The following is a 13,860-nucleotide window of genomic DNA, read 5'->3' as shown; positions in this document are numbered from 1 at the left end:
GATATATCCTCTGTAGACTGCTGGCAGTGATCGAGGGAGGGCCTGATCTGACCTAGTCTGGTGATCAGATGACTAAACACCCTAACAGTCATCTTGGAACTCTCATCCAATAACTGATGGAAGTGGAGGCAGAGATCCTCAGCCAGGCCCCAGGTGGAGCTCCAGGTGTCCAACTGTCGAGAAAGAGGAGGGTCTGCAAGAGCGTGAATTGTTGAATCCAAGATTGCAAAAAGCACAGGGACAAATAGCCAAACGCATGGAAGCACATGAATTATGAACCAAAGGCTGTGGAGCCCCCAGCTGGAGCAGGCCCTCTGGATAAGTGAGACAATTGAATAGCTTGAACTGTTTGGGAGGCATCCAGGCTGTGGGACCAGGACCTGTCCTTAGTACATGAGCTGGCTGTTTGGAACCTTGGGCTTATACAGGGACACATGCTCAGTCTGGAAGGAGGGGACAGGATCTGCCTGTACTGAATCCACCAGGTTTAAATGAATCCCCTGGGGTGTCTTGGTCCTGGAGGACATGGGAATGGAGGGGAGGGGCTGGGGGGAAGGTAGGGGTGGGAGCGGGAGGGGGGAGGACAGGGGAACCCCATGGCTGATGTATAAAATTAAAACACATAATAATAATAAAATAAATTAAAAAATTTTTTTTTAAACTCTTGAAGAGCAATTGGAAAAGAAAAAACCCATTACCTTACTGGAGTGCAGAGGTTGTTTACAGCATACGCCCACTCCCTTGGACAATGTCTGACAAACAGTAGGAGTTTAAATATCTAGGGGCTGAATAAAAGTAGCTACTGTCTATAGCAGTGGTTCCCAACCTGTGGAGCTCAACTCCTTTGGGAGTCCAATGGCCCTTTCACAGGGGTCACCCAAGACCATCAGAAAACAGATATTTACATTAGGATTCATAACAGTAGCAAAGTTACAGTTATGAAGTAGCAGTGAAAATAATTGTATGGTTGGGGGTCACCACAGCATGAAGAACTGTATTAAAGGGTCACAGCTTTAAGGAGGTTGAGAACTGCTAGTCTCTAAAAGTACTACCCACTGTGTGAAGCCCACACCCACAAATCCTCAGTAGCTCATTACATTGAATTTTCACCTCAGTCTTGTGCCCACGGCATGGAGTAGCCTAAGTCACTGTCTCAAACTGGCAGTCAGAAGAAGGCACACAGTGAAGCCTCCAGAAGGTCTGACTTGCCATGCTGTAGCTCACTTTTGCAGAAGTGGAGAGGGCCTAGGGCCTACCCCTTTGCAATGAGGCTTTCAAATCAGGGGTACATCAGCTTTCTAATTAGGATTTCTCCTAGCTGCCAACCTCCACGTGACTATGTAAATGTGGTCGGATGCTCACATATCCTGGAGCATTTATAGATAAGTAGCAGCAAATTCAAGATTATCTTTCCTATTAATCTTTAATTATGTCTCACAGAAGTATCAGGAATTCACAGAAGAAGGGGAGCTAACTAATTACATCCTACATCCTTTATCTGTCAAGAGTTTATTGTTCAGTTAATACGACCAATCACGTGAAATAATCTATGTAAGTTCATTAAGATATACAGCATCAACACAATAATGAGGAGAGGGTGATTAAGATAATTAAAAGGAGACAGCCAGTTATTATGGAATAGTTGGGAGAAATATTTTTCTTTACCTTAAATCATCCCTTTATAGATTGAAATCCATTGGCAGTTACATTAACTGTCACCTTGCATCTGTCTATTAGTTTTAAGCATGAATTAAGACTATCTACAGAGTTATTGTGATGACTAGGAACTCTGAATATTTTTACTTGAACTCTTATGATAGAATTGTGATCTCCATTCCACCAATGTATAAGTGAATGGTTTGGATATAGTAGTGAATTCACATTGGAAGGCAATAGATTAACTCTTTCTATGGTGATTACTTTTGAATGAATAAAACCGGTAAGTCTTTTTGAACAATTCAGATTTTTGCATTCTTCTTCAACTTTCAATTATTTCAACTTTTCCTACATATACCTCCACATATTTAAAAATGACATTACATTTTAGAATGTGTGTATCTTTGGCTGTCAGAGGACCTTCAGGAGTCTGTTCTCTTCTCGCATGTGGGGCCTGGGGACTGAACGCAGATCTTAGGCTTAGCAGCAAGTGGCTTTACCCACCGTGCCATCCTGCTGACCCAGGCCCACATCATCTTTCTACAAATAGGATCATATTCTACAGAATACCTAGTAATTTGTCTCTATTATCTTATTTTAATTAAATGCATTTGTCACATGTAGTTGGCATCAGATGTTTACCTAAGCCTCTTTGTTGGCTATAGACTTATATTCCTATTGTACCATGAGGCTCTCTCATCTATTTGAGTATTCCAGTGGATAAGCTAACCATGATCTGGAACACACTGAAGATAATGAGTGCATGTTTATGAGGCTGGGAGTGTGCCTGATTGAATAATATCTATACACGAACTTGCTTTACCAGAAAGTACTGCATTAGTCTTATCACAGTATCCACCAAATTGGGTATAAGTTTGCCATGCTTACTGATGGGCCCCAGCTATGGTCTATTCAGAGGTGGCTAGCTGTGACTTGCATTCCCTTGAGTTGTGTCTCCTTCTACTCAGTGCATCATGTGAGTTTTGCTTTACTGACTCTTATTTTCCTGCAGCATTTCCTCCTGCACGTGTGTCATCATAATATGGTGTGGGTTTTCCTCAAGTCTGTTTAAAATGGTTACATGCTTGAGGGCCCCCAAGAACTAGCAGCTGCAGGGCCATATAAGAAGGTGTTTGCACCTCTATGCAGAATGCTCTGCATGCCTGAGTGTGTTGTTCATGCAGAATCCCACTGCCGGAGAGGACATTCCCTTGGCATCCTTTGCTGTATGGCCAGGCTTCTTTTACTTGCAAGGTAGATGTTTGAGGAGGCATCTTAGAGAAAAAGTCAAGAATACACTCATTTTCAGTGCTGGAAATCTTCATGCACTGTAGGGTTTTGTTTAGGCAAATCTAATTTATCATGGCCTTTGATTTTCAGTGTCATAATGCAGGAAGGCAGGGTGATGTTTAAATAGTAGGAAAGATGTTTCATGGCCATTTGAATCCTCTTTGCATTTCATTAAATTCACTGTCAAGTGTGTCTTTGTATTATATCGAAGATCTCATGATCTGGGTCTTTCCAGAGAATGAACATGAATGGATAAATAAATATTGTTTTACCTTTGATGGGCAGGATATTGAAAAATCTATCTAGAGCTAATGAATTAACTGATGAAATATATAAAGAACAGGTAAAATAGAAGGGTTTTGTGCAGTTGGAGTTAAAATTTGAGGTTAAATTCTGACAGGAAAAGAGCATGTTTTTTCTCACTTACATTGAAGTCTTCCTCCAAGCCATGCATTAAATGTTCAATATTATCATAAAAATGAGGATGCTAATTCCATCTGCTACTGGAAGCTGAGAAATGATTTTACAGAAGCAGCCTAGGTCAGGCGTTAAGTGAACACCACATTAACTGGGCTAATTTTGTGAAATCAATTTAAAGGCCTCCTGCAGGCCAGGTTGGTGTAAGAAGGTATGGAGGAGAGAATCATTTGCTAGTTCATCCTAGAAGATTCTGATACTCTGTTTTTAATTCACAGTTGTTGTTGTTTTCTGAGGACTGATTCTTTAGCACTCTCCCTGCTGTGGCTTTGCTTGACAAAGCAATCACGACCATAAGGAGGCATGGGTTAGTGTTTGCTCTCCTTGCTCATTGGGGCTGCACTGCTGATTACAGCCAGTTGTGTGTCTAAATTCAGAAGATACTTTTGTAAGCTAGAAGACCCTGGGACCCCCTCCCTGTCTTGGTGAAATATTGTGGGTTCCTCTGCCTCATTCCATACTTCCTCCATTTTCATCCTAAAGGTCATTTCATTAAAAATGCAGCAGCGGCAGCAGCAGCAGCAGAACTGTTAACATATTTAATTGAGTCTCCTTTGCATCATCTTCCTAAAATGGAGCAATGGGGCTTCCTCCATTGCTTCCACGAGCAAGCCAGCATTTTAATATTATGGGCTGTTGGTCAAACTCCAGATTCTCTAGGACATACCTACTTATTCCTTTATTGTTTGCTTATCAATCTGTTGTTTTGAAATGGGTAAAGATTCTATTATTTTAATTTTATACTTGAATTTTTCTTCAGTTTTGTGTCATGAGTGAGTTTCCCTCCATTTTTTCCTTCTTGCCCTTTTTGCTATTGTGATCAGTGGGTCTAATAGACACTGATGTGTACTCAGTGTTAGGTGCTGGGCTGCTGTAGAAGAAAATCATCTACCTCAATATCCCTGAAATTCTGTATGTGACTGTCTAGTGGGGAAGCCCATGAACAGTTGCTCAGGGTACAGTGAAACCAGCACCTTGTGGGAGGGAGCCTGGCAGAGACAGAGATAGAGCATGCAAGCCATGGGTGACAGAGTCTTAGAAGGTGATGACTAGGCAAGTATTTGAAGTGATATAGACATTAGGCGTAAGCTACATACGGGTTGGGTCAGGGATGTCAGGAGGAAAGAGTTTACTGAGAAGGCAAGCTCCATTTTCAGGTTGTGAGACACCCAGCCACACCCACACTTCAAGAGAGAACTGACTGTATCTGGAACTTATTGGGATGGGGAAGGATATAAGGGAAACAGGGCCAGGATGGTACTAGGAAATAGAATTGAACTGCATTGAGAGAGTGAGGCCATATCACACAAATCCAGTCAGCTACGTGTCATCATGTGGAGCCTCTGCTTCCAGGATGATATGGGAGACCTTTCTGGAAGCCTCTCCCTTTTTACTGTGTCTTCCCTCATCTTAGTGTCTAGGCAGCTGATAGTCTATCCCATCAAGTCAGAAAGATGTATTGTTCTCTTCTATGAAGTTGGACTTCTGACATGAAGCTCAGGAACTTTAGCATCATCTAGAACCCAAAGGCAAGCTGGCCTCTAGCCAGCCCTCAGGCAGTGGTGTGCACAAGCCCACAGAGGATATGATTCCTACTACATGGTCATCTCCTTGTTCTCAGAATCTCCCCAAGAGTGTTCTGGCCATTCAAGCATTGAGGTTACAGCTTGACTTTCCTAATAGCCTTCTTTCTGAGAATTGTATTGTGTCTATAGACAAGGAGAGATGGGAAAGGCTTACAGAGACTGAACAGAAGGAAGGAGAAGACACGTAGTGTTATGCTTGTTGCTACCTGGCCATGCTTGACTGAGAGAGGGACATGGTAGATTGCTGGTTGATTGAGAGAAGGACATAGTCTCTCAATAAGAGAGAGCAATATTAAGACAATCTGTTGAAGATCATGGTAGCCTGATTCATGTTCAGAAGGACACTTTTTACCATGAAAAAGAAAATCATAGACATGAGTATGTTCATTTACAATGAAATGGCAAGAAAAGTTGTTTATGATCTCTCAGTGGTGGTAGTCATGAGCAGACTGAGTCAGTGTTCACATGCCTGGTACATAGTAGGCTAGCAGTTGATATTCAATGAGCAAATGGGGGAATGAAGACTTCTGTGGTGGACACCTTTCAGGGAAGGATCTGGCAATGCCTTATCTCCTAGTTTGCTAGAGACCTGGGTCACTGGGAGGGCTCAGAGTGTGGTGTGGAGTGAGAAGCAGAACTCCAGGTTCCTGTCTTTGGCATTTAGTTGGTCGTTTGTGTCCAGTAGAGCAGTACTTTGTCTCCCAGAAATGTGTATACAACATTCTTCAGAGGAAACCAAGACATATGGCCCCTGCTCCCAAGAGCAGTCCTGTTCCACTACCAGCTCCTGTCCCTTTCTCCTTATCCCATCTGTCAGTCTATCCCTGTGTCCCCACATTGCATCCCCATACCTACCTCCTTCCTCTTCTGTACCCTGAGCATGCACATTTGGTGACCTGCCTCTTCTTCCTTCATGCCAAGACCTTGAGCATACTTATTTATCCTCACAGTGAGCCTCTGGTAGGGGCAGCAACTCCAGGTTTCTCCAACTCAGACTCTGTGGCTCATGGGGCTGCAAAACCTTGGCCTAGTGTATGTATGGCAAAACCAGGGACTATTGTTGTGAACCCAAAGAGTAAGCCACCAGGAAATAGGAAGGAAAGAGAAAGCTAACAGTGACTGAGACCTGTGGATCATGTTTACCCATTCCTCAGCATGTGGTTGGCTTGCTGGGCTAGACTTCTGGGCTCCTCAGGGTCTTCTGTTTTACCAAGAGCACTCCCCCAGCATCTATGGGAAGGAACTGGTACTTTGGTGGGAGGGAATGGTTGAAGGGTGGATTCCTGGTTGTAGGAGAAGCTAAAAGTAGAGTACAGAAGAAATTGAATCTATGAGGGTGAATGGTGGCATCTTCTTTCTCCTTGGGCTACTGACATCAGCTTGGCCAAGTAGGAATGAAAGAGAGTTATTCATGGGCTATTGTGCCCTAAGGCTAGCAGTGACCACATCTTCAGTTATAAACTGATGTGACCACCTAACACCATTGATTCAGAAAACAGAAATGGAGGGAATACTGGAGTTGGGGAAACAGCTCACTCAGTAGAGTGCTTGCTGTTCAAGCATAAGGACCTGATTTCAGATCCCCAAGATGTGAGACCTAGGCACATGGCTTGCAAGTGTCTATAATGCTACTAAAGGGAGGGAGAGAGACAAGAAAATCCCTTGAACTCATTGGTCAGCCAGTCTAGCCAATCAATGATCTCCAAGCTCAGAAGAGACTTCTGTCTCAGTAAGTAAGGTGAAGAGTGATAGAGGAAGATACCTAATATTAACCCCTAGCCTCTGCATGTAAGCATACACTTGTGTACACATACACACATGTACTAATACACAAGAACATATCCATATATACTCCTCATATATACACACACATATACAATAACAACAGCACAGACATCTGGGGAGCATCCGTAAACATGTACCAGCTGGAAGGTATCCAAATGGGGAGCCGCTGGAGCTTAAGAAATGCATCCACATGCAGAGCATCCTTTGCAGTCCCTTGGGAGTTTGATGAGCTGGTGTGGCCAGTGGGCTTGTACCTCTCCTTTCTACACATGGCCACCTCCGCTCCCCACAGTGATACAGACCAGATTGCTGGGCCCGGCTCAGTCCTGATGTTGTCAGGGGAAATTAGGGAACTGCAAGCTTGGATGATGCCACTAACAAGCTGGCTGGGGTTCAGAAGAATGCATTCCTCTACTGTGGGTGCAGTGTGTGCAGTGACAGTGAGCCTGGTTCTGATTACTATATATGTACCTCCCTAATGAGGACAAAATTTCCTGGTCTTCTTTGCTTTTAAACCCCTCCTCAGCCCCCTTCCCCAGTATCTGCCAGCCTCTGTATTAGCAAAGTGCATTTGTTGAGCTATGTCATCTCCCTGCATCTCTGCAGGTCTACTTTGATGGTTACCATAAGATGAGTTAGGTATAAGGATGTGGAATCAGTGAGGTTTAGCCCCACAGTGTACATAGCAGCGTGGGACTTGGTGCCAGCTGTGCTAACACTAGTCTTGGACTCTACAACCATAGGAGTTGCCTTTGAAAGTGTGTGTTAGGAAGAGTGTCAGTGAAACAAGGTGATAGCTCCATCAGTAATGTGCTTGTCCCGCAAGCCCCAGGACCTGAGTTCAAATTCCCAGAATCCATGTAAAACCAGGTATGACAGCACACTTCTGTTTATCTGGTGCTTCCATGGAAAGATGATGGTAGAGACAAGAGAATCTCCACAAATTCCTGTGCCAGCTGTGGTAGGATATGCAGTGGTGAGTGACAGGATCTCAATCTAGATTAAAAAAGTAAAGACCAATGTTCAAGGTTGTCATCTGACCTCTACCTATGACTATGACATGCATGTATGTGCACCTATACCAACAACCCCCCACATACACACACACACAAAACAAACAAACAAACAAACAAACAAACAAACAAACAAAAAACCATCTATGCATTAATTTTAAAAAACAAGGACCAAACTGGACCCCTTAAGAGGGTCTGAGTTACAGAACAGCTGAATAGGGGTTCGAAGGATGCTTCACTATGTATGCATCTAATAACCCGATGGAAGCATCAGGAAGGAGGGCAGTTGAAGCCTTGGTCCTGTGCTTCAGAGGGCATCAGCGGCAGACCCATGCAGGCCCCATCTCCTTGTTTTCTCTTCCTTTGTCTGTGCTTTCCCATCCTTTTGTGTCATCTCCTGGCTGGGAAGTAGCCACTGCAATGGGACCAAAGCACCCTGAGGAGGAAGGAAGGGGGAAGTAGACACAGATGGATTTTCTTTCCATAACAGGAGAAAGTTTGAGAAAAATACACTAGAAACTTCCCTTCTGTCCCATTGACTGCACATGGTTCACTCAGTAACCCTGGCAACAGAGGGGCTCTGGAAGCAAGTATCTAATCAAGCACGGCTGAAGAACTGTGATTGGCCAAGACCAGTTGTGCTGGAAGGATACTGTTGCCCTGAACCAAGTTAGTCATCAGCAAGGGAGCTAAAGGAGAAAGGAATGGCTTCCTCCCCAGTGGCTTCCAGTAGCCTTCCAAACTACAGGAGAACCTTGGTAAAGACCTTCACGTCGATCTGTGTACATGCTTCCTGAATCCAGAGGTGACTTCCCTTCTGGGGACCAAATGCTACACTCTGTTTCTCAGCAGCTAACTTCAGCACAGCAAACATCTATTTTTTAATTTCTATTTAACATAATAAAAATATGAATAATATACATACAGCTCTAAGAATCATTACAAAACGAACACATTGGGTTTAATCTAGCTGACCATCTCCAGAAATAGAACATTACCATAGCAGCCCCCCAGAAATCTAGCCCAGAACCAGTCTCTGTCACTACCCCCTTCAGCAAAAACATCCACCACCCTAGAGAAGTTGTTCAGCAAAGAAAAATAGTCCTCGGTTAGATCACCCACACTTGGTGGTAGGGAGCAGGGATGATGCACATTCATGTTTTCTCAATACTTCAGAGGAGAAATGAGAATTTCCAGATGCATTTGCAAGACCAGAAGCGAAGTCTTAAGAGGGGCAAGAGTGAGCCTGATGGGAAGTGAAGGAGCCTCGGGGGTGCAGAGGGCCTTGAAATCCTGAAAGGAAGTGGCTGTGAGGTCAGAACTTTCAGACACAAACCTGGACACTGCTCCCTACATATTCACTGATGTCTTTTGCAGCTTATTTCCCTCAGTTTCCCTGTCTGTAAAGGATGAGCTATTGGAAATACTTGAGGCTGAGTCAAACTACAAATGAAGCTTGTCTGGAATTTGGATGAAGGCAGGGCTCCATAGCATCTAACTGCCCAAAGCAGCAGCACCCTGTCCCACCCCTTAGACAGCTTCTCTGCATGTTGTACTGATGCATCCACCCCTGTTGTAGCAGCTGCAGGTATATCCTTGCAAGTATCTGGAGTGAGTGTCCCAAGCTCATCCTTCATTTCACTCTGTGACTTGCTTGGCCTTCCCATGGTGCTTGCTGATCACAGTCTAAAAGGTCAGATGTTCTAGAGTGGATGTGAAAGATGCTTCTAGTCTCTTCCCTCAGCAGCTCTGGGTTTATTTGGCTGTTAAATTGGAAATGCCATGGTGCTTTCACTGAATAAATGGATTGTGGCTCTTCTCATGGGCTTGGTAGCTCAAGGCAACAATGTGTCTGCTACACAATTGGTCTCAGCCAATCACAGTATCACCTGATCAGGTAGAGCAACTAAAGATGGGATTTCCCTGTGAGCTGGGCACTCCTGGTGAAGGAAACTAGGCATTATATGGAATATACAGGAAAAAAGGCTTTACTGAATGCCTCTCCTGCACCTGAGGTTCCTTCCCAGTGGGTATGGGACTGAACCAAACCAGAGGATGAGCCTAGCTCAGCCAGGGAGAGCAGAAGTCAGGCGGAGGAGCTCCTGGCACTGTTCTCAGTGGCAAAGGTCACAAGGAACAGATAAGACATGAGGCATGAGCAGAGAATATAGGCTGACAAGAACATAGCATGTCTTTGCTGTGGACTAATAAGTGAAGATACTTGAGTGGCCAGCCAGTCCAAATGCCTAGAGCCCATCAAAGCCCTTGGAAGGATCATGTACAGATGACAAAAATTAAGGGTCATATCCTGAATTGCTAGGGACTCAAAGTGTTGGAGAGGACAGGTATTGGCAAAAACCATATAGATGTATAGGAGGAGTATCACCAAAAGCCTCTCCCCCCACCCCCACCACACACACGCAGGGTTACTAAGAATATCAAAGCCACTCCTTTCCTCCATCATGTCTCCTCCACATGTGACCAACATGGGTATCTCTTGGTTCTGTGAAGCTGCGGATGGAGCTGGACCTGGACCACCTGATCTGTCTGTTCCTTCACCATCATCACAGGCATGCCTAGAAAGCCTGTGCCACTGCTGTCTGCCCAGTCACTATTGAAAGATGCACAGTTAGCAGTAGGTGCAGCCAAGTTGTGCCCATCGGGGGCCCTTTAGGTTTCTCTCCAACAATGTCTGTCTTTAGCGCTTGATCGCAATTGTCCAAATGAATGGAGCCTGGGATTTTGCTGACTTCCTGTGTGACTGTGGACCCTTTGACCATTCACTAGTACCCTTTGGGTTCCTCATTCATTGTTTCCTCTTGGTTGTTTCTACCTTCACAGTATAACGAGGAGCTTCACTACGTGGAACCCTGCCTGAATGGAACCCTGGTGCAAGCAGACAGGACCAACAAGGAGGTAGGGCTGCCACTGGGCAGGGACACCAGGGGTCTGGGCATACCCTCATCTCTGTTGTTGTGACTGTTCACAAGAGTTCTATCTGCATTATTAAAACCGCATTGAGTGTAATTCACTGTGGGCATTGAGGTTACTCCAGATTGTGGAATTTTGACTAAGAAGCACATGTAAATCATGAGAGTAAAACAATTGTACTTTATTCAGCGGCCCGCTACTTCTGAATCCATTGAATTGGCTTTGTTTTCCTCTTGCCATAAGCAGATCTTCTGTGTGTTCAATGTCTCTGTTAAGACCACAGAGAAAATATGGTTTTTAACGAGAAATCAAGAAAAATGGTTTCTCCTTTCTCGCTTGTTACAATGTATTGAAATATCCTTGGGTATCTTTTGGGATCATTTGTCTTCAGTAAAGTGTAAGCTTCATAAGAGAGGACTGGTCTGTGGACTGCTGTATCCTAAATGTTCCAAGAATGTCTCATCCCTTAAGTACTGTGGAATACAATAAAGATGTGTTGAAGGAAGACCTTAGGTGAGAGAGACCAGCTCCCACATTTATTTACTCCAGGGACTCTTGAGGACTGAGGGATAAGAGACTTAGTTAGAAATATAGAGGGGAGAGAAACAGAAACTCAGGATAGCCTTAGGTGGGCCTGGATCCTTAACCACGGCCCAGATCTTTATTCAAAAGGGCTTTTTATAACAATGCCAAGGGGTGAGACAAGAGACCTCCCCCTTGCTAGATACGGCCAAGTACAGACCCTTCTAAACACTTGGGACTCAGGCCCGTGGTCAATCATCCTCTTATGCAGGTCTGCTGGGTAAAGCTACTAGGAAACCACACTAAGGCTTCAACACGTAGGAAATGCTATTGAAGAGTCTATTAAAATTTGAGCCTTCTAGAAAATTTCTTACAACAGAATTCTATGATGCTTCATCATTTTCCCTTGGGCAACTTTTTGATTTACCAATCCAACTGTTATTACACCTCCGCCATGCCTCTTCCATAGCACCCATGACAACTCAGACTAGCAGAGGTTTAGCTGCAGCCTTGTCACACCTCACAGGACTCAGAGGTGGTATTGCTCACATTATTTGACTAGACTCCCCACTCAGGACTTCTCTCCTTCTGGAGAGCAGACCCCCGTGAGGGGACAGAGGGCAATGGTCAAGGTGGGGCTCCTGTGGAGCCCTGGACAAATGCTACAGGGAAAAGCCCTGGCCCATGTGAAGAGAGAAATTGGTGTTACCTTAGAGGCAGGCAGGGGAAGCTTTGCTTAGGAATCTCTGAGGGAGAGAGCCTCAGAATACTGGGAGAGATTCCTTCCAGCTGGCACACAGACTAAATAGCTTAGCTTTAGTTTGAGAGGAAACACACACACACACACACACACACACACACACACACACTCACTCACTCACATGCATGAGCACAAAACACCTTTATTTTTACAAGCAAGAAATAAGGAAAGCGCAGTTGAACGTGCTTCCTGAGGATGTTCATTCCTATACAAATGACAAGCCTACAAGTTTCTCTAAGGAAGTTCCCTATGTCCACTGCCTGGATGAGGAGTCCAGCCTTTTCTGATGCTTCACTGTCTTTCTCAAACAGGTACAGTGGGTGAAGTTTCCAATTTTAAAGAGAAAGAATAGAGAACATTGGGAAATCTGAAAGTATCAAGTCTTGTTTACAAAAACAAGGACTGGGTGAGGAAATGGGATAAGGATTTGTTTGAAATTGCCTTTAAATTTATGGTTACAAAAAAAAAGTAGAGTAGTTTTGAATATAAAAAATTAATCCAAATGTCTGATTCTGTGGTGTGAAAGAGCTATGCATCAATCAGGGGGCCTTCCTCAGAACACTGGAACTCTGTGTGTAACCCTAGTGAACAAGTGCAGGATGAGCCTGAAGGACACTCAGGAGAAGCTGAACTGACCAGGGGCTTTCAGACTTGAAAATATGGAGGTGATTTTTCCCTGGTTTCCTTACTGAGTAGCATTATTTCAAAATCAAACTTTCCAGGCTTTCATTCAGTTCAGCAATAGGCGTGGCCAAAACCAACAACACACCAACAAGGGAAAATAAAGACAGTGGCAGCGACCAAACTTCCTAGAAACTCCAGGTCCTTCTGGTGACAAGACCACTGGAGACTCTCGTCAAAGCAGCTTCTCTGCTCCAGCCAAGCAGAAAGTTCTTCCTTCTGTTAAATTAAATAAATAAATAAACAAACAAACAAATAAATAAAATAAAAATAAAAAAAATAGGAGGATCCAGAGACCCATGAAATAAAATGCATAATGTCCAGCATACAAACAAACAAACAAGCAAACAACAAAAACCCCAACAAATTCCCATGTCATCTCGAGAACCAAAAATTCACAACATGGATGAGAAAAGCTAATCAGCAGAAGCCTGTGGCGACACACATCGAATGTTGGAATTGCAAAGAGGTTTCACTAACAGCTGGGCATGCTACTGAAAGACATTAGAACAGCTAAGCAGAGAAGGAGAACTCCAAAATAGAGCCAGTGGGAGCTAGGGAAGAGAAAAGTGCAGTCACCATAAAAGATGAGCTTACCAGCCAGTGTCAGCAAATGTGAGAACAGATAGACTTAGTGAATTTCAGGATGGATTGACGGAGGTTTTCAGTCTTAACAACAGGGAAAAGCGGACTGAAACAAAATGAACTAGAGTCCTGGAGACAGGTCAAATCACAGCAAAAGAGCATCACAGTTCCAGGAGAGAAAGGAGAGAATGGGATCAAATATATGTTTATATTGGTTGAAAAATCTCTCCACCTAGTAAAAGAAAAAAAAAAAAGCTTACATATTCAGAAGCTTTAAAAACCCAACTAGGGTAAGTCCAAGTAAACCTGTGTCAAGGTATGTCATAATAGTTAGAAAAATATCTTGAAACAATCCGAGAGAAGGGATGTGTTGCTTGCATGAAATACCAATATGAGTGGTAGCATGTTTCCCATGAAATCATGGGGGCAGAAAGAAGGATAGTACTCTCGAGTACTAAATGAAAAGATTATCAAGTGGAGCTTGCAAAATGAAAAAAAAAAAACAAAACAAAACCAGGAATCAAGCAGAAACAAGATAATAATAACGAACAGAACTCAATTAGTTTAGAAAACA

The 13,860-nt window shown here is 43.7% G+C and overlaps 1 protein-coding gene across 2 annotated transcripts in view; it reads left to right on the top strand.

Annotated features, from left to right (window-relative positions):
- Positions 1-13,860, top strand: part of Cacna2d3 (calcium voltage-gated channel auxiliary subunit alpha2delta 3) — an 844,799-nt gene that overhangs the window by 398,206 nt on the left and 432,733 nt on the right. For both annotated transcript variants that reach the window (XM_036199702.1, XM_036199701.1), the window contains exon 9: positions 10,649-10,723. In XM_036199702.1, coding sequence (XP_036055595.1) covers positions 10,649-10,723 — 75 coding nt within the window. The remainder of the gene's footprint in view (positions 1-10,648; positions 10,724-13,860) is intronic.

The sequence above is a fragment of the Onychomys torridus genome, chromosome 9 (genome assembly GCF_903995425.1).
Source record: "Onychomys torridus chromosome 9, mOncTor1.1, whole genome shotgun sequence".
Classification (NCBI taxonomy): Eukaryota; Metazoa; Chordata; class Mammalia; order Rodentia; family Cricetidae; genus Onychomys; species Onychomys torridus.
This window is presented reverse-complemented; position numbering and strand designations above follow the sequence as displayed.